Here is a 21,108-nt window from a genome sequence, read left to right on the forward strand (position 1 = left end):
CCATGCTTCTGGGTTATTTAGGTGTGAATAGACACGTCTGACCAGAGAGTTAGTGTACATCTACTGCCATCTGTTACACTGACAGGTTAGTGTCCACGGCTTCCTGTAAAGACTCTGAACAGAAGCATTCCCAGCTCTCCTGAGGAACCACATTTACCAAAGGGAAAGTAAACAGATAGCTGACATCTTAAAATTACAGCGCAATACTATGGTTTAAACAAACATACAAACAAACAAACAAAAACAAACACAAAAGGGGAAAAAAACCCAAGCAGCAGGTGTTTTATTGCAGACACGCATGCACAAGCATGATGAAAAGATCAGTAGATACTGTCATGCCCCCAGGATCCAGGACGTCCAGTTAGACCTCACTCGAGAGACAGGCATCCATTATTTGGTATAACCTCAGTCAGTTACTGCAGTTTTAAAATAAACAAACAACATGAACTGTCCATCCAAACACCGGGTTTAGGGTAAAACTACCTGTCTGTATTGGCGTGGATCCTGCAGCTTGTGCTGTTTGCCTGCTTTCTCCATGCTTCCTTGTCTACTTTTTGAAGCCATGGGGACCGGCATCCGGCTTGTCTGGGAGGCAGCGCTGGAGCCCTGAAGAAAGGAGTGGAGGGGCAGGGAGGGGAGACAAAGAAAAGCTCTGATCAGTACCAGTGGGCTTGAAGAGGACACTGCACACCATGCACCAAAAAAAAAAAAAAAAAAAAAAAAAAAAAAAAAAAAAGCCACAGTACTACATGCAGGGAAAGTTCAGGAGCTTCACACCACAGGTGTTAATTTCCAGAATCAAATGGAGAAAACTGCTCAGCTACTGATCAGCCTGGATTTCATGTCAGTGATGCTTGTCATTTCACACAGCAGATTATTTGACCCAGCTCCCCTGCATTTGCCCATCACCAATCAGCAGCAAAGATTTATTAAAAAAAAAACAACAAACAACAACCCCCAAAAAACCAGTGGTCTATTAGCTGTTAGACACCTCATGGGGAGCCCAAACAAGCCACCTGAAAGGAAGCAAACAAATCACAAGACCCTCTTGTTTAATGGTTATTATTGCAGATTTTAGAAAGCAGCTGGAAGTTTGATTTCTTGGACTAAGGTACCTTACGTGAAGTGGCTGGGATTGACGGAGGGGGCTCTACACCAGCAAGGCTCTCATCCAGCACTACAACCTCTCGGGGTGGGGTCTCTGGTACTATCTGGGCAGAGAAGGGGACAGTGCTTCCCTCAGAGCTGTATGTGCTTTCAGGGATAGATTTTGGACTCATTTCACTGATGGTGTTTTCCAGCTGCTTTATAGTCTGCTCAAGGCTGTCTAGCGTTCGGTATGTACTCTGTCGAATTTCATCTGTCCTAGACAGAGGCACTGCAACTCCAGAGGGTTCCTCTTGCTTCCCAGAAGGACTTTTGTCACTGTCCTCGGGCTGAGACCCAGTGATTTCAAATCTCTTCGCTTCCTTGTGCTGCTTCAAGGTCCCATCTTCCTCCTCTTCTTCATAGACCACAACCTGCAAGGTCTTCTTCCCAGTCTTGGTTCCTGTCCGTATTGCCTGCGTCAGAGCAGCCAGCTGCTTTTTAGGAAATTTGAATTTAAATTTTTTCTTGGAGTCCTGCCTGCTTCCAAACTGATCAGGAGAGTCCAAGTGTGTTTCTGTGCTTAGCCCATAGATCTGACGGTATTTGCTAAAATTTGCCTTTGTGCTTTCCTCCTCTGCAGGAGGTCTGGTTTCTGTTGAGTCAGAGGAAGATGGGAGGTTAAACACATACTGCTCACTGAGACTGTGAGCTGCTGAATACTCTGTGATTGCTTTTCTGTCATCTACTGCTTGTGGCTCTTCCTTCTGGCTCTCAGAGATTCCACGTGCTTCATTTTCCTCCTCCTCCTCTTCCTCTTCTATCTTCTCCTCCGTCATCATTTTCTCCAGCTCCTCATCACATTCCTCAAAAATTGTAGAAAGTCGCTTATACGCTGACCTAATATCCATTGGTTCATCAAAAATGATGATGACAGGTTTTTTGTCCAGACACACCACTGGCTCTTCACTGTCTGTGTTTTCTGGGGTACCCTTCTCAGATGGCACATCCTTCCTTGCATCAATGTTCACTGTTTGCACATCTCCCCCTTTCCGACTGACTATATCATGAACTTCCCCGCTCGAGAGGACCTGGACAGCTGTTTTAGTAATCATGAAGGCAATGTTTTCTGGGGGTGGGTTGTTGTCACTCAGAGAGCCAGCTGGAGAGTCTGTCTCTTCAATGCTGTTCATGCTGTTACTTCTGGACACTTTGGATCTTAGCACAACCTCGCTATAGTTGACTGCAGGAGCTTCTTGATCATTTGAGGAAGGCTGAGGTCCCAAAGCCTCCTGCGTCTGCCTCATGAGGGGGGCAACGCTGCTGATGGGAATGTGCTTGCCCGTAGTCTGTAAGTCTCCACCCTGTGGCAGGCCCTGGAAAGCATCTCTTGAGAGTCCACAGTTTGGCTTTTGCTTTCCTGTTTCAACAGCTGGAAAATGTGATCCTAAAATATCTTGAGCCCCTCTTCGTTTGTCATCCTCTGTCAAACTGACACCAGATACATTTGTGCTTATATTCTGGAGGTTTTTCTTAGAATAGTCTCTACTGTCTACAAACAAACCCTTGCTAAATGTAGGACTGTCATTCTTTGAAAAGCCAATTTTACTGTCAGCTGTGCTGGATGAATCAGAACCCAATTCTTCTTCAGTTTTCCCTTCCCTCTTCTCTTTAGGATGGTCACTATCTGTGGGAGATCCTGTTGTAGCCCCACACACCTAAGGGGGAAAGTCGGATTACTTAGTTATTCAGGGCTGTTACCTTTACAGGACTTCTTTTTGTTTCCTCAAAATTAATCATCATATTCTCAGGGCAGCCCTCATGAACTCACCACTCTGTTTACTGCTGCAGAGGCATGTCTGATGTTGTCATCTGATCCCTAGTTTTCTTCAGGGCAAAATTCCCAATTCTGGCAGAACAGCACGTGATGTTCCTGCTCTACGTTATGCATGTGGCCAGCATGGGCTGTTACCCAGGGCTCCTGCCTTAACAAAGCCTCCAGAATATGTAAAAGCACACTAGTTACCTGATTTCCAACACAGTGCTAGCTTGACCTTCACTTTCCAGCTTAAAACCAAACCAAATAAAACAAAACCAAACCAAACCAAATGAAACCAAACCAAACCAAACCATAGCTTGTATAAGACTGAAGTTGAAAAGATTCACATCATATGATTAAGTTCTGCCGGGAAACATCAAAGGAAACCTGATGTGGAAGGGCTGACAGCAGGACACTATGGCTTGCTGGCTCACAGGAGAGCCAAATGCATGAGCCTGGCTGGCCTTGCAAGGAAGGTTTGTGAAAGCTGACTGATTTGAATGTTGCTCACACCTGAGCAGCACTGGTCAATTATGGTTAATATGATCACAGATTGAGTTTCTAAATCCTTACTGCAGCATAAATGGGCTCCTCCAAAACTACTACTGGCACCCTGTAGCAGCTGTGGAAGTGCAGAACGAAATACTGAGTTATATTCATTTAGAGAAGCAACTCCAAACAGCACACAGAGAGGTCATCCCCTAGCTCAAAAGTTGTATATTCCCACCAAAGCAAATGGAAGGGGACTTTTCTAATTTCCAAATGCCCTCTGGGGCTTGGTTTGTTAAGTGCTAGGGACAGCTTGGGATAAACAGGAACCACCAGGCTGAGGGAGTAACCTGAAAAGACACCATGTCTATGAACAAACAAGTGAGAAATTTACAGTCAAGAGAGGGCTTGCCAAGGAGGAAATTAACCTGGCCTCAAGTGTGGGAAAGCAGCAAGCCAAAAGCATTACTGCTGACATTGCTGAAACTAGAAGCTGGCTCCTAACACACCAGAATGACAGATTATATGTATATGAGCACCACAACACACAGAAGATCAGTCAGGAGAGTTGCCCTCTCATCTGAGGTGAGTGAGTGACGGTACCAAAATCCCCAGGCTGGGTTGTGCATGTACTCCCTGTGCACACAGAGGCTCACACAGTACAGCTTCTGCATCATGTGCTATTTTCTTATATACTGTCTGAGGATTTTACACAGAAAAACTTCACACACAATCAAACTGCAGGAGTGAGAAATTCAGCAACAGAAGAGTCCTAGTTCATCTCTGCACAGGCTCCTGCTAATACACAGCTACACAGCTGCCCCACAAAAGCCTTGACACCCCTCATAGTGTTAAGTAAGGAGGATTTGTCACATGAACCAAGCACAGCCAGCGAGGCATCAGTGGGCATGATGACACTGTCTGCACTTTCTGCTGAGAGCTGGTGTCAGAAGAGGACACCAGGGCTTGAGGTCACCCCCGGCCCAGAAGTGGTAAGTGCCTCCCAGTCCCATTACGTGTCAGAATTAGGGCAGGCCATTTAATGGTACTTGTTCTCTGTGGATATGCTGACTCAGTGACGGAGATATCATTTCTCTAGATCTTTTTTAGGAAAGTTCTATTTTTCATTCCAGGCATAAATGTACAATGTAACTCATTTTAGGAACTGCTGCCTTCCTACTAAAAAATAAAACCACAATGAAACTTCCTCTGTGAGTTTATCATGACCATAAGGCTCCATATTTAGAGCCAATAAACATTCTGTCATGTCAGACAACAAAACCAGATCTCATTAACTTTAATTTCCTGGACTGTGTGTTATTCCAGTAAATAGCAGTTTATGGCAAATACTTGGCAGTGCCTTTCAAACAAACATTTGTGCTACAGGATGTGCCACGTCTTGAGTGGTGACCCAGGTTTTCATGCAACAATATGATCTTCTCCTTCTGACACCAGCAATAAGGAAGATGACAAGAGATACATTCACACCTTTTTTTTCTCCATAACACTGTGATAGACTCCTCAAAAATTTTTCCCTTTTACTCGTATCCGCTGAACTTGCATCCTCACCCAGCCAGGTATTTGCAGCTTTAGACCAGAACTGCTGTTTGGGCAGCTCCAAACCTTGTGTGCATTGCCCTGACCTGGCAGCAGTACCATCTGGGGAGGGTTATAGATTTTGGTCCTAATAATGTACCAGGCACCACCATCTAGGAGTCAGCTTGTGCTTTACAGCTGCAGTGTCCTGTGCAGATGCAGCTGATTGTGGTTGAGGCAGCTGGGTTCTTCTCTGCCTTGGGGACCCAGCAAAATAATCCTGTCTCTCCCTGTCTCAGTTTCTGTTAATTGAAGTACAGTGTCTCCCATAAAATCCTTGGGGAGCAATTAATGATGCTACAGCAGAGAAGGTATTACTATGTTGCATACACACACAAAAACACAGGACAAACTTAAAATACTGTGCTGAAGAGCTGTTTTCTTCCCTGCCATTATCCCTCTTTACTGCAAACTGGCATTTGGCTGACAAGCTGCCATGCCTGCATGACTCCCTAAACCCACCTATGATTCAATTTATTTTTCTTAAACCTTAAAAAGAGGACTGCAAAGGCAGAAATATTGGTTCTTTTCTTCATCCTGCACATTGGCTGACCACTGAGACCAACCAACTCAAATGGCAACCCCAGCCCAGGGATAGAGATGTGAAATTCCTGCCAGCTTGGCTGTGGCCCCACCCACATGGCACCTCATCTAAGTCCCAACACCAAAGAGTGAATCTTGCCCATTAACTTTCAGAGCAAGGGAAAATTTGGCTCATCAACTTTCACTCTGTCTTCTGATAAACTGAATGGGATTTCAGTGTATCTAATAATTATTTCTGCAAAATAAAGCAGAAAGTCTCCAAAGCAGGTTTTGAGACTGAGAGGAACGACTATTTCTCCTCAAGGCAAGTACAAAGCTTAGGAAAGATGCTTCACCATCTTTTGCCAGAACAGCTCTGGAAGGATATTCTGAGGAGTATGAGCATCTCCTTGGTGGAAACTGATGGATAATATTTTAATTCTGTTTTTTGTAGAATCATAAAACTTCATGCAACTCTTGTATGATGGCTGATGAGACATATAATGTAGATTGACAATAATGTTCCATATGAGTGTTTCTGAGCCATACGGAGAAAACAAGAAGGAAACCACTGGGCAGTGGTGGTTGGGGGTTAGAGAAAAGAGGACTTAAGATATAAGATTAGTTTTGAAGGAAAGAAGGTTATGCCAAGACTGTGTGGCATGTTTACAAATGCCACTTGTTACCTTCTTTTCCTTGTGCTGCATTAAAGTCCCAGGCCTTATGTCTTTAACATGTGTATCATTTCTGGACTGTTCAGCATGATTGTTTGAGTTTACATCCATAACAGAGCACTTCTGGAAAGCCTAGGAAATAAATACTGTAGGTTATCAGAAGGCCAAGTAGCTTTTATACAGAAATATCTGGAGATGACCAACTACAAAGAGAGCATCTGCTTTTAACATTCCCAGCTCAACAATATTATTTACAAGATAAAAGAGATTTTAGACTATCAGAAGATAGGGCATACCCTTCAAGTTGCCAAGACTGCACTCTAACTCAACATGCTGGCCTCAATGTCCCCTGCAGGGACACAAGCCTCATTTCTGGTTTTACAGACAGGGAGATGAAGGCAGAGTTTCTGCAAACTATCCAAATTTAAGTTGAAAGCCAATGACAAACTATTGGCTTGTAACAGTACTTACTTCCTGGTGTCTGATATATCTTCAAAGACCACACCAAATATAATTTTGAATTTGAACACACATAAAAAATAAACTTATGTATTAAAATGAACAAATCCCAAATTTCAGCTCTATTCCTTTTACCATTGCCAAACACTTCTTCTGTGTTTCCTTTATGCTTTCTCACCTCCATTCCCAGTGAATATTAGTAGGGGTTTGATGTTTCCCTGGCTAGGACAGGCAGGCAGAAATATGAATTTTTCCTTCCCAGATGTCCTCATCTGGAAGAAATCTGTATGTTGCCTGCAGAAGTGTGAAGAAGAGGTGGGAGCAGGAGGCCTTATACATTCAATAAATGAGAGAAGGTGGCATCTAACATCTCCATGCCTTGCTGTCAACTGAGCTCCCAGATTTTCTGTCTCATGACCCATAATGCAAGAGCTACATAACTGTTACTTAAACTTGGAAACCTGTGTCTTTGCCACAGCCCTCTTTAATACTCCAGATGGTGGCAGTGTACTTTCAGGTTCCTCCTGGCCTGGAAACTCCTCAATATATGAGCTTGGGAACTACTTTCCTCTCACTGTGTGTATTCCAGAGCATCGCCTTGACTTTTCAGCCCTTTGTCTTGCTACCCTCCTTCCATTTTCTTTGGGTTTCTCTATCCAGCAGACTCCCAGATCCAGAGGAGCAGAACCATCACTGCCACTACTGCACAGTCCTGGCTCCAAGTGTGAAACACTGGGATTTCCAGGGAACAAGGGAGGAGAGCACAGGAGTCAAATGTCCCGTGACACCTGAGAGCATTGTATCCATACACCATGTAATAGGGAAGTCATTTAATTCCTGGCAACCTGTATGAAATTAGTAGCCCTGCTTACAAATTTAAATAAGGCTTGTTTTTTAAATATTGTACTCCTTATATGTATTGCATGCTTATGAAAAATCAGAAAAGTAACAATAATGGGGAAAATCCAGTGCAAAAATGAGGGTGTAGAGTTTCTTCAGGTTTTCTATTACATCCTATTTGTATGTGTTTACAGACCAGAGTACCTGTGATGACAGGGAACAATTAGGACAAGTACTCTTGCTCCTCATAATGCAGGGTACAAAATTCCCAAGTTTACCCACTTGTGGGAGCAGTGATGTGTTTCTGAGCTAGGCATACCATCTGCAATGGCATCCTCAAAGTTCTTCAGACTTTAAATGATGAAGAATTTATTGTTTCTTTTGGTAATTGGTAATTTGTTTATTTATCACTTTTTCTGTGATACATTTTGATACTAGATGGGCAGCTGAGACAAGTATGCCTTTTTCTGCTAGATTAAAAAAGGTACTTCCCATGAAGGCACCTCCACATTATACTCAAGTGTCTTCTGAACCTTCATATTCTTAAACTGCCTTTTCAAACAGGGGACACACAGAGTCACAGGCTGGAAGGGACCACTAGAGATCAAGTCCAACCCCCTGACAAAGGAGGATCACCTAGTGCAGGTCACACAGAAATGTGTCCAGCTGGGTCTTGAAAGTAGAGGAGACTCCACAACCTCCGTGGGCAGCCTGTCCCAGTGCTTCATCATCCTTAAAGTAAAAAAAGTTTTTCCTCATGTTGAGGTGAACCTTGGTGTGTTCCAGTTTGTGTCTGCTGACCCTCATCATATCACAGGGCACCACTGAAAGGAGCCTGGCCTCATCTTGACACCCACCCTTCAGGTATTTATAAACATTAATAAGGTCCCCTCTCAGTCCTCACCAGACAAAAAGGCCTCTCAGCCTTTCCTCATATGACAGATGTTCCAGTCCCCTGATCATCCTTGTAGACCTCCATTGGACTCTCTCTAGTATATCCCTGTCCCTCTTATACTGGAGAGCCCAGAACTGGACGCAATACTCCAGATGTGGTCTCACTGAAGCAGAGTAGAGGGGGAGGAGAACATCCCTTGGCTTGCTGGACACTCTTCTGAACACACTCCAGGACACCACTGGTCTTCTTGGCCACAAGAGTGCATTGCTGTCCGATGGATAATGTATTGTCCATCAGTACTCCAAGGTCCTTCTCCTGGGAGCTGCTTTCCAGCAGGTCAACTCCTAATCTGTGCTGGGCCACTTATTCTTGTTGAACCTTGGACACATGGACAATTAGTCATGGATGCAGCAGCCCAGGGCTGATCTCACTGATCCTGTACACAGATAAAAACACTCACTCTTCTTAGATCTACACCCAGATCCTGATTCTGTGGCAATGGCACTGACCTGGGATGTCCTGTGAACTTCTCACTGCAACTCCTATTCCCTTCCAAGACAGGCAATTGTGCTCTGGCTGTATTTGTTGCTCTTGATTGCTATAATCTCTCTGCTCTTATCCTTCACCAGTTTTAATTAAGCTGATTTAAACAGCAGATTTAAACAGGCTGTTGATGAAAATACACAGTGGCACTGGGCCTGTAGCTGGTCTCTGTGGGGCCTGACTATAAACACGTGCATTAAAAACAAACTTTCAGAGCCAGACAGCTCTAAGTCGTTCTGTGATTTTATTTTAATATTTTTTGTATACTCTATGTGCAAGATTTTTATCAGAGAACTGTATAATATTTGATCAATGAGTTACAAAAATGTTTATGGTATACAATTCAGTTTATCAGTCAAACCTGCTACCTGATCAAAGAGTGTTGTTTGCTTTCACAGATCTGTGTTCCACTATATTGTGTTTAGAATCATAGAATTGTTTTGGTTGGAAAAGACATGTTTACGTCTGTTCTTTAGTTCTTCACTGCCTGAATCCTGTAACTGATTTTCTACTGGTATCACACTAATGAGCCTGCAGCTCCTACATCAAGCAGTTCACTCTTTCTAAAACACGGAACAGAGTCAACCTCCTAAAATGTACCTGATAGTTTGGTATTGTTTAAAATGAGCTTTGTTTGTCCCCAAAACTATCTCTTAAAAAGTCATCCCCAGCTAAGGTACCATGTCTATTTCCTTCTTAGCTCCCATCACCCCTCCTTTCCAGACCACATTGTCACCAGTTGCAACACAGCTGGGTTGTTTTCCTGGAGACAAGAGACAATGTGACAGTTTCACTGTCCCCAGCTCCCCTGTCACACTAGCCAGTGGCACACAAGGGACAAAGGTAAAGTGCTGTAGATAAACCTGCAAACCAGCTGTTTGAAGTGCTGGTGGGTGAGAGTTGAGCAGACTGCACTCATCATGTGTAACAGATGCTGTTTAATGCCAATGTCTCCTGTGGTGCAAATATTCCCTGGGTAGCACCAAACCCACCTTTAGGATGATGGAGAGCAGGATCATTTCATGTTTTGGCAAGTGCTCTGAAACTCCCCAACAACAAAAGTTATAACCAGTTATGCTGATCCATACGTCCTTTCCTCACGTGGGAAACTGGAACTTGTGCTAAGGGTAGCTGGAATAGTTGGCTTTTACTGCAGCACCATCATCACTGAAATAGCCTATGGGCTATCAAGTGAAGGACCAGCAAGAAAGCTGGTCTTTCTACTGCTATACCACTGGTAACGTACCAGTTACACAACAGTGAGCACAGCCTTCCAGGAACAAATCTTGTATTTTTTCTTCCCACAGTGTTAACACAAATAATGGGCTCTCAGCACCTTGCTGGTCTGGTACTAATTAAGAAATGCTAGGCCAGGGACAACCACCCCTAATGCACACCAATATTTTACTTGTCCCATCTAAATGTGTAAGATTCTCTGGTGGTGACCCCTGCATTCTTGACCACTCTTTCAGTTCCAGATCTCTTGAACACAATTTGAGTGGTGTTACAAAACATGTACCACTCAGCACAATAAAGTGGTGAGACTGGCAGACACACTTCAGTTCATGTTCTGAGCTATAAATTGTTCTGAGGGCCTAGAAATTATATTGGGCACAGGTGTCCTCCTGTGCAACCCAAAGGGCATTACCTGTAATTCTGCCATTATTTTATCTCCCTCCTCTTCCTCTTCCTCTTTTGCAGCTGATGCTACAGCATGCCCTGTGCTCCGAGACAATGCCTGATCCTCTTTAGGGGCTTTGGATTGTGCTATTTGCCCAGCATCTTCACTGCATTCCTACAAGGGATGAGAAAGCACAGACTGAGAATATAGCAGAACCCTCCTGATATAAAGCAAACACAGAAAATTCAACACTACTGCAGTTCCCCTGCTGCAAGGCCTCTCTTCCTTTTCAAGAATACTGCTCAAAAGCAACCAGTAGTACTGATATGATAGCATGTTCACAGATGAAAAAGCTTTTTAACTGGGACTTGCCTCCACTTCCTTCAGGGGAAAGAACAGATTCTGTGAAAATGCTTCCAAACCTGAGTTGTTCTTCCCCATCTGTGTAAGGGATGCTTTTTTATTTTTAATCTTCTTACCACTCGAAAAGAAAACAGCCTGTGACTTGCCTTCTACATTGTTAGGAGATAAGGGCAACAAAACTCCTGTAAACAGAACTGGTCAAACCTTTTGTGTTGGCCCTAACAGCAGTGTTTCCTGGTTAGCAGTTTCAGTGGCTCTCAAGGATGTAGCTCTGTCTCAACTTATTTTCTGTTCTATAGACACAGCCTAAGATTTGTAATGTTTCTCTTCTCATCAACAGTCTGATTGCATAAAGTCTGAATCATCAAACCTTGACAGCTGCAGTCTCTTTTCTGGATGTATAGATGACATCTCCTGATCTTGTTGTGGTTAGCCCTGAACCTGGCAGGTAGCTGCGCCGTGGAGGTGGAGGAGGTGGGGACTTGGTCAGTTTGTCATTATCGTGTTCTCCATCAGGAACTTCTTCTGCAAGTAAACAGAGTACCACAGAATGAGCCTAGGAAAAACTATTTTCATCCCTGCTTGAACTGTAAAGGAAAAATAGGTCTTAAAAGGTCTTGCTGCAGAATATCTAAGAACAGAAACACATTTGGGATTCAAGTGGAAACACCTTGAGCAAAAGCAGACAGTGCTGCATTTGTTCAGAGAAAACTTGTCACCTCAGCCAGAAATCATCAGTAAAACTCTTGTCCTTCATGTCACTCTGGCTGGGACAGCCCTTGGTGTACAAGTTGTGACAGCACAGCACACTTCTGCAAATCAACCACTTGTAAAGGAGCACGTAAGGTGTATGTTCAGTTGGGTATTTGGTTAAAGAAAAAGTAGTGTGGTCACTGATTTGACTACTTGCAAAACACCAAACCTGGAGGCTTCTTGTCATTTGCAGAAATTCTGAAGCAGCCAGCACACACTGCTGTTCTAGCTGGGAGGTGCTGAGGCAAGCTGCTAGGAATGGAGCTGAAGAGTTTTCTCCATCATAGCTGGACAAAACTAGCTAAATTCACCCAAAGGCTGAGAAGAAAAATGAAAACACTGTTCTGGAGATGCCACCTCTCCAATTCAGTGAGTTCTCTCACCTCTGAGAAGGGCAGGAGAGCACAAAGAGCAACTGTGCTTGCTTCTCTTCTAAGACCCAATTGTTTGCACTTTACTTATTTCTAACTATTCCAGGAATGTGTAAGTTTCAATTATCATATAAGAGTTCTATATGTATATATGGCTAACCCACAAAGATTCAAATACCAACTCCAACAGCTCAGCAGAGCCAGCCCTTAGTCTTCAATGAGAGTTTTCCAAGAAAAAAACAGTTTCTCAAACTGGTATTTCCTCACCGTGATGCTTCCCCAGTCAGCTGCCACTTCCACTTCCCCACTGTCACTGGATGGCACGTTTTCCAGAAGCAGCATTACATTGCTTGTGACTTGTCCCTCTGTGTTTCTGGTCACAGGCTAAGCATCATACCTGGCAACAGCAGCCATGTTCAAACACTGCTGTCTACAAGGTTTGTTTCCAAGAGTGAGAGAATGACCTTTCTTGCAGCTACTCAATGTTATATAAACAGCTGGAATATATATAACCCAGAAGGATTAAACCTCCTGCTTTGGGGATTACCCAGCTGTTTAGGGCTAAGTAGTCCCTTCTGGCAAGTTATTGCATAACTGCCAGCTCCTGGGGCTGTGCCAGGCTCCTCTGATGTGCTCACTGGCCCCTGGGGCTGGACAGAGCTCATGTCTGACCCAGCCTCATCTTTGTTCCCTTCTTAGCTCAAATGTCCTTTGAAACAGCTTAAGCTTAAAGAAATGCTCTGTTGTGCTATCTCCTTCCCTGTTTATCTGGCACTTTCTCACAGGACTGCAATAAGAGTGAACTTCCAGATGTGCTTTACAGTATACCACTTTGGTTAATACACACCACTAAGTTTTTCATGACCTCAGATGACTCTTACTTCTGTAAAATCGGAGTATTGCCTAAAATGGTGTTTAGCAGACTGTGAGGTGTGGGTCTGTGAAATTCCCTACTCCTTTTAATGGGTTTAAGCTGCTACCCTCAAACTGGTAGTGGCTCTGACTGCAAGGACACCAAAGTTTTTTGCATGTTTAAGAGGAGCAAGGATGGATGACAGACACGGAAGACAGAAAGACATAAAAATTCCTACCATCTCCTTCCACACATGTAAGACATTCATTCATCTCCTTCTTGAAAATGGGAAATCAGAAGGAGAACCATAGGCAAGAGAAATTGTCAGTGAATAGCAGCTGTACCTCACATCCTGAAACTGGAGTCGTTAAGGAGAGATTGTGATGGGGATTGCTCTCAATCAATGCAACAACAAAGAGCAAGATGTAAAACTTTAAAGCTGGATTTCTATTTTCTTTGCTAAACCATGTTAATTTCCCAATCCAAATTGGTAGAAAATAAAATTACGGAGAAAAAAAACTGAGGAAAAGGCCTCCTTCTAATTTTTTTTTTTTTTTCCTTCTTATAGCTGAATTTTTCTAGCATATTTACAGAGGAAGGAGTAAATGGACAAGGACAATTCACTCAGTTGGAAACCAACCATGATCAAAACGGCTATTTTATGGAAACTTCTTTGGTGCCAAAGGGCTCAGCACTAAAACAGGAGCTGTTTTTATCACCAGCCAATTCACAGAACTGAAGCATTCTTCAACAGGCACAGCCAGACTGGAATTAATTTCTCCCACCAAACAAATTTCTACTTGTACTAAAAAAATCCAGTGTGTCTTAAAATCATCTGAAAATAATAATGCCTGCCTAGAAGCAGCTTTTGTAGTCAAATAAGCCAACTCTCTTTAGTGGAAGCTATTTATCACTCAGCACTTGCAAAAATCAATGCATTATCATATATGAAGGCACAAAATGAAATGAAGGAGCCCAATTTCTAATGTACATGCAAGACACATTCCCCATATTTTTCACTGAACAATCTTGGTAACAAATAAGAGCTAGAGTTGAGACATTAAGGAGTCATCTGCAAAATTGTGTAAAGTGTGTGATTTTACTTTATTTTGTGCTTTTCAACAGAAAAAATAAGTTTTTCTTCATGAGGTTCTGTGTATGGAGAATGGCTGAGACAACACATTCTAGCAAAATGATCTATGTGGCTTTTGCAGCAAAGCCAAAAGAGGACTCTTCTAATTTATGGCCAAGATGTCTTATGCACTACATTAGAAAGCAGGTGGTTTCTTTTTCTTCATGTGACTCAGTTTTCTACTCTACAGCAGACTGACACTGCAATTTTCATCTTGAATCATAGAAGAGTTGGGTAGCATGTGAGATATTTAATCAGATATTAAGGAAAAGTTTTGCTGTTCCCTTATTTATGTTACCATTACAGGAGTCATTATGAACAACAGAAGGCAAATGTCTGACTCTCATCAAATTTCTCATTAAATCTGCTGGCTGCACACTGTGCAAAACTATATTCTTGAAGCAGGTTAGCTATCTGAGTTACAAAACTTCTCTGTTATTATGGTCTGCACTTTTTAAGATGTCACAGCTCACTGCAACCATATGGTATTTATTTTCACTGACATTTTCTATTTATGCTACACATTATACAAGTTAATTCTGTTGATAGCCAGTAACTTCACTGAACAGTGCCAGAATTCTGAAATTATTTTATGAGGTTCACAGAGAATGTATGTATGCTTTGAAACATTCAAGGAGTCACAAGTTGTCAGAGCTAAAAGTGTGCCCAGAACAAAATGCTGGATCTGAAAATACTCATAAAAATTCTTTATGGATTTTTGTACACAAGCCCCAGGGCATTGTTTTGCAGCTATCTGCAACCTTGGCATACCAATACCTTGAGTGCAGCATGCAGCTCTGGTCTTCACAGCTACAGAAGGAGATAGTGGAGTTAGATAAGGGCAACTGAAATGAGCCTGGGGAGGGAGCAGCTGGCCTAGAAAGCTGCCAGTTTGCAGTTTGGAGCCCATGGGGTAGGCTGAGACCTCCAGGAGATGATCAGGGTTTGATTCACATTCAACCTGACACTCCTACATCTCTATCACAGCTGTGGACAGTCAGAATGCTTACCATGAATGTCACCATCATTCATTCTTACATATCTATCCACTTCCCCAAGACAATTCAGCTATGTAGCATCACAGGTAAATTTCAGGACTCTCAGAGACTTACCAAAAACATTGGTTGTATTTATAAATTAGATTATGAAGTCAGCAAGGATCACTAACACCAAGTATTCTAACTTTCCACTTAACATAGGTTCAAGGATTTAAGCAGGTTTGGTCATGCACAAGCATGTTCAGAAAGAAACACATTATTGCTCAAAGATTTAAAGTGGCAGAGAATCCCACATAATGGAAATGTAGTGACCAGTTACTCTAAATGTTAAAATTTGACAGCTAATTTTTAATGTGGCGTTTCTAGCTTCAGCTTCCAATTGCTGGAACTTGTCAGAACATGTTCTGCAAAGTGAAAAGATTTCCCTGCTCTCAAAAACCTCAGGCATGTCTTGATTTTAGTTTGATAACAAATACGCCTACAAAAAGAGCATTTTAGATTTATGATGGTAAGACTACTTGTGCTTAAACTGTTCATGGTTCTCTCCAGAGCTCTCTGTAATGCTAACATTTTAGGTGTGAAACTGAACACAGTATACTAGATATAGATATAGTATAGTATACAGATACTCTCATCTCTGGCAAAAGCAAGATGTACTCCTACTCTTAAGCTTATGAGGAGTTATTCACACTCTCAGTTGCAATATGTGGAAATCCATGTTCAGCTGGTTACCCACACTGGAATCTGCAAAATTACTGCATCCAGTACACAGGACTTGCATTATTCCTCAAGGACATACTCACAAGTATGATCAAGAACACAGGAATATGTAAACTAAAACAATCTAGAAAGTAAAAAAAAAAAAAAAGATCTTTTGTGGATATGCAATTCTTTAGCAACATTTACTCTAGCAAACCTTACCTGAAACTTCTGGCTTTTCAATTGCATCTCCTTTAGGCAGGGCTGGTGGCTGGGGAGGCATCTCCAGGTTAGGAATTGACTTCATTATATTGGCTTGGGCCTCTTCCAAGAGCTTTTCAAATTCCTTTCCATTATAGTGATCAAGATTCTGTCTTTTCTCTTCCCATTTCTTTTCAGCTTTCTAAACAAAACCAGTGAAACATTTATTTCTCTGATTTCTGTTATAACCACTTGAGAAGAAAAATCCATGTGTAAACAACATAGGGCAATGTGGATAGATTCTTTCAGTTATAGTCAACAACTCAAGGAAATACATTAACAGTAACTGTGCACTGGATCTGACTTCCACTGTACTAGATATGGTACAAACACACGACTGACATTGGCCACTGCTCACTAAAGGAACAAAGGTAAAATTTAAATCTGGGTCACTGCCTTACTATATCACACTGGTGATTAACATGCATGTCTGTAATATGACATGAGAGTTCACTTGTGGGTTTTCTCAACATCCCTGTGCGAAACCACTGGAACTTCACATTCTTTCACTCCTACCTCTCCATATATGAGGGACTTTGAGATTTAAAGAGTGAATGAAATCCCCTAATGCAAGCATTGCCAGAGAATCATTTGTTAGTATTAAAAAATAAGGTATTCTAAAAAGATATTTTTAAAATGAAGGTTATTTAAGAAACACAGTTACTCATTTTGGTTACTGGCTTTTGGTTAGCATCCCACCCACAGTCTCAAGAGGGAGTCTGGGAGCTCAGACCCAGAGAGAGGACAACTGGTTGAGCAGAATACACCATACCTCAATTGATACAGCTCGGTTTCTGGTACTTGCACTGTGAATTTCCTCAATGAAAAGACTTTGCATGGTGGTGCCATTGATGGAGACCTGCGATGCTGGCGTGGTTTGTGTGGGCTGGGATCCTGTTGCAGGCTCTTGCACGGGGGCTGGTGGGGTGGCTGAGCTGTGGCTGCCTCCTGGCACAGCTTCACTGTGTCTGGATGCAGGGGGTGACCCCTGGGAGTGGCTGACCAGGGCTGATGAGTGCTGAGACTGATGAATGACAACAGGTGAGCTCTGCACATGATGGACTGTCATTGTTGAGACAGGGACAACTTCTGACTTGACTGATGACACTTGTGACTCTGACGTGAGGTTTTGCTGGGCATGCCCCTGAGCATGCTTGAGCTCCTCCTGGTTTTTCAGACTCTCAGCTGCAGTGGCCTTTTCCATAGCAGAGTATTGCAAGGATGGATCTGTGCCCCTCAGCAGTCCTTCTGTAGCATGCCTGTCCCACCAAAGTGAACAGAACAGCATGGCACATGGTTAGCATACAGGCAATCATGAGCAGTAATGAACAACAAACTTTTGCAGGGCAAAAGCACCTGTATCAAACCCATCAAAATGGTGTTCTTCCTCCCTGGTGTTCCCAGTTGTGTGATTTTATAGCTTTCTCTCAGTCAGGGACTGAAGAGTTTTTAAGAATTTTCTTTAATTTAGGTAAAATTGAGACTACCACCACTGATAATTTGGCCCGATTCACTGGTTTTGAGCAGTAACTAAATCCAGTGCCTATTGCTTCATATAAATAAGCAGTCATTTGCTGCTCATATATCCTGACAAACATAGCAAAACACTGGCACTTAGTGGACACAAATTTTATCTAAGATTTCAAGTTTCTCCAGCACGTCTTTCTTGCAAAGAACAAAAAAAGAACTCACATGAATTCACAAGCATATAGAAAAATACTTATTTATCTCAGAAGTTTTATGATATCTTTATCCACTTAGAACATTTTCCTGTTTAATTTCTAACTGTTGCATTTTTTATGATGCACATTTTCAGTGTCAAGGAATATTTCTGTTAACTTAGAATGCTGTAAATGCATGGAGTTATTTATCTCAGATGTGGGACTGATGCCACTCTATAAGCTCTCTCATCCAGGTACTTCCCAAATCTGGAATCCTTGAGTTCAGAGGCAAATAGTTTCAATCAAAAGATCTTGATGACAAGGGCTGTTGAGCAGAACCAGACCCAGATTTGAGCCACTGCACACAACACAGGAAAAGGCTGATTTGGAGCCCTTAAGAGGGCTCCAGGAAGAAGCTATGTAAAACTCCAAGCAAACTGCATTTCTTAGAATTGCCTCGGTGAAAGGGGAGAACCTGAAAGTTGTTTCAGCCCTGCTTGAGGAAATCTTTTAGTTTGGAAGAAAAAAAAAATAAATTCACCTCCTGAGCATGGTAAGGATATCAGTCATGCTGCGGACACGTTTCAGCAAGCTGTCTAACTTGTGTGGCTCTTCCTTTAGGAACCTCACAGCTTCCACCTCAATCCGGAGGATCGCACGCATTTTATTCTGCAACGTCGGGAACTCTCCTGCAAAGAGAACAACTGAGAAGCTCAAGAGGAAATTCTAAAAGGCCTGGGGAGTAATGGATGATGGGATGAATGAGTGTCTACCTCTCTGCAGGGGCCATGCAACAAGCTCCTTAACACTAACTTCAAATATTTTTGGATGTGAAAGTTAACGTCCCCAGATAAAAAGCAAAACTGCTCTCAGCCACTTGTGGTTAAAAGAGAAGAACCAAAAATAAAAAGGAAAAGCACAAACCTTTCAGGGTGGCAACAGCTTCTCCCACTTGACGCAAAAGAAACGCTCCATCTTCAACATCTTTCAGTGTAACTGTCTTGCTGGAAGCAGAGGAGTCCCTCTTCAGATCTTCAACAAATGCCTCCAGCTCACTGACAAAACAAAAATGTGGACATAAAATGTAGGAAGGATTTTCAAACTACAATCACATATACATGGATGAATGGACTAAACTAAACCAGAAGCCTCAACTGTGGCACCTTTAAATCTGACACCACAGGTTAAAAACCCACCAGGGTTTAACCCCCTCCACCCATGAGGGGAGCTGATGATGCTGGAGAATCATGCTCACAGGACAGGAACACACTTGTAACTAGCCCAAGGCATTGATTTCTCTGACAGGCTGCAGATGTGCTGAGCATGACTTACCTCAGGGCAGCTGTGCTGCAAAGGGGAGGTGGGGTGGTGAAACACATCTAACAGCCAGCCCTCTGGGGATGCAAATCCTAGAAGGCTGTAGACACACTGTACCACCACATCCAGTACTGGTTTGCACTTTGCATTTTCTCATTGCTCATGACATGCAAAGGAATGCCTAAGAGTAACAACCCAAAAACTGGCACGATGGCCCCTTGGGGCAGCCCTGTTTATCTTTCTGGTCCTGCTAGATAGTATGCAAACTCCTGGTTCCACAAACAGGCTGACTGAAACAGCAAGTGTGCATTGGGTGCAGCTCTCACTTAGCATTCGGATTTAAGAATTAATAACTTCAAATGTTTTATCCAACCACTGCTGTGTTGTGCTTCCTTTGGCTCCATCTGGTCCTTCCTCATCACTTTTCCCAGTATTTTTTCCAGTGATTCTGTATGTAAATTTTCCCAATCCTTCAGACACATAACCTTGATCTTGTTTTGTTTGTGGGGAGCCTTTTAAGGTTGAGACCAAATTGCTTTAGCTGGAGTTTTCACACAGAACCTTAAAAGTTTCTTTAAAAACCCTGAAATGCTTTATGTGCAACTACACACACATCTATGGCTATACATGAAGATGATCATCTCTTGAATATTTATCCTAAGACAAATCTGCCTCTTATTAAGATAACAAAAACTCTAGAAGGAATATTCTGAGAAGCAGTTTAATAGCATGGCAGAAAACAATGCAAAGCAAACTCTGAACTGACAAGTCACATACTAATTTTAAGCTCATTTTGTGCCTCATTTCTTGTGTCCACTCAGGGAGCAGTTTTGCAATTGTAACAAGAGAACCAAGATATGGGCTGATTGCCTGGAAGGGGGTAGAGGGCATCCCTCTTCTACACCAACTCCAGGTCTGCATTGCCACACATTTGCTTGTGCCAGCACTGCCACACAAAATTACTTTTTTTCAGCCAGTTCACATCCTAGATTCATTTCCATGTTAACAGGAGGAAGAAAAGAGAAGTATGTGGCCAGTAACAAGATAAAAAGGAGAAAATCTCTTGCATCACAGTTCTGCACCCAGGTTAATTTAAAGTGGAAGCACAGTCAAACAGAACAATAAATGGAAATACAATAGTACTTCTGATATGCAGAGAAACAGAGCTAGTATTAGGACTTGAACATGGGGTGTACAGGGCAAAAAGTTCATGTCAATACAAAGAGTAAGAACTTCAGAAACTATGATTTTTTTTTTTAAATTAAGAATCATAAGTTGCTTTTGAACAGGTCACAAACAAGTGAAGGGAAATATTCCTGTTCTCTGCCTTGATAAAGACTGGGGTGAACGAAATAATCTGCAAGAAATAATCCGAACGACCACACGATGGCAGCAAGTGAATGCCTCTCGGAGTATTTTTCCAGTGGAAGAGGCTCCGATAATGCAGACACCTGCTGCCTGCCTGCCTCTGCTATAATGGGCAGAGGTTCAGTCTGGGATGGAGCAGGAAAAAGAACTCGGCTGTGTCACTCACTGCAATACAATGGCTCCTGCCCTCCGGAACTCTCTGCTACAGTCATGCATCCTTCCCTGATTCTTGCACTTTGGATAGGCAGTGCTACTTTGGGAATCACAGGGTACCACTCCTCCCTTCTCCTCTGCTCCTAACCTTCTGTAGAACAGCACTGAAAAAGCAGCTCCTCATATATTGGTGTCCACCAGGCAACAAAAAAAGTTAAGAACAGAAGCTTAAATTTGTTCCTGGGAACAAACACAGGGCAATGGTGTGATATTTTGCTAGCTCATGGTGGAAAGACAAGGGATAAAGGAAAGACTTGCAGGCAGCAGACAATGGTTGTTTTTCCCCTTTGTTCTCTGAGAAGAACTGGAAGGGTGATGATAAACTCCTTTCATACCATACAGTGATACTATCAAATAAGACAACTGATCCTGAAATTACTCAGGGGATATCATATTACACTGTCTCATGTTGCTAACTTCAAGAGGAAACAAACTTCAGCCTTCAGGAGCCCAAGTCTGAAACAGATGAAGTGGGCTCCAGCACTTATTTTCTGTAACCGAGAAAACAACTGGGCTTCACAGATTGGACTGAACAAGCCCAATTAACAAGACTCACCTTAATGCAATTTGAGAAG

At 42.6% G+C, this 21,108-nt stretch overlaps 1 protein-coding gene across 29 annotated transcripts in view; it reads right to left on the reverse strand.

Annotated features, from left to right (window-relative positions):
* KIAA1217 (KIAA1217 ortholog) overlaps nucleotides 1-21,108 on the reverse strand; it is a 199,660-nt gene that overhangs the window by 12,901 nt on the left and 165,651 nt on the right. For 19 of the 29 annotated variants that reach the window (XM_071735024.1, XM_071735025.1, XM_071735016.1 and 16 more), the window contains 9 exons: nucleotides 18,560-18,690; nucleotides 18,177-18,324; nucleotides 16,747-17,233; nucleotides 15,936-16,116; nucleotides 11,278-11,432; nucleotides 10,572-10,718; nucleotides 6,199-6,318; nucleotides 1,116-2,804; nucleotides 484-606 (listed from right to left, as the gene is read on the reverse strand). In XM_071735024.1, coding sequence (XP_071591125.1) covers nucleotides 484-606; nucleotides 1,116-2,804; nucleotides 6,199-6,318; nucleotides 10,572-10,718; nucleotides 11,278-11,432; nucleotides 15,936-16,116; nucleotides 16,747-17,233; nucleotides 18,177-18,324; nucleotides 18,560-18,690 — 3,181 coding nt within the window. Of the gene's footprint in view, nucleotides 1-253; nucleotides 607-1,115; nucleotides 2,805-6,198; nucleotides 6,319-10,571; nucleotides 10,719-11,277; nucleotides 11,433-15,935; nucleotides 16,117-16,746; nucleotides 17,234-18,176; nucleotides 18,325-18,559; nucleotides 18,691-21,108 lie in introns of those variants that run through there. The other 10 variants (XR_011724152.1, XR_011724151.1, XR_011724150.1 and 7 more) reach the window with 7 other exon arrangements.

This window comes from Heliangelus exortis, chromosome 2 (genome assembly GCF_036169615.1).
Source record: "Heliangelus exortis chromosome 2, bHelExo1.hap1, whole genome shotgun sequence".
Taxonomy (NCBI): Eukaryota; Metazoa; Chordata; class Aves; order Apodiformes; family Trochilidae; genus Heliangelus; species Heliangelus exortis.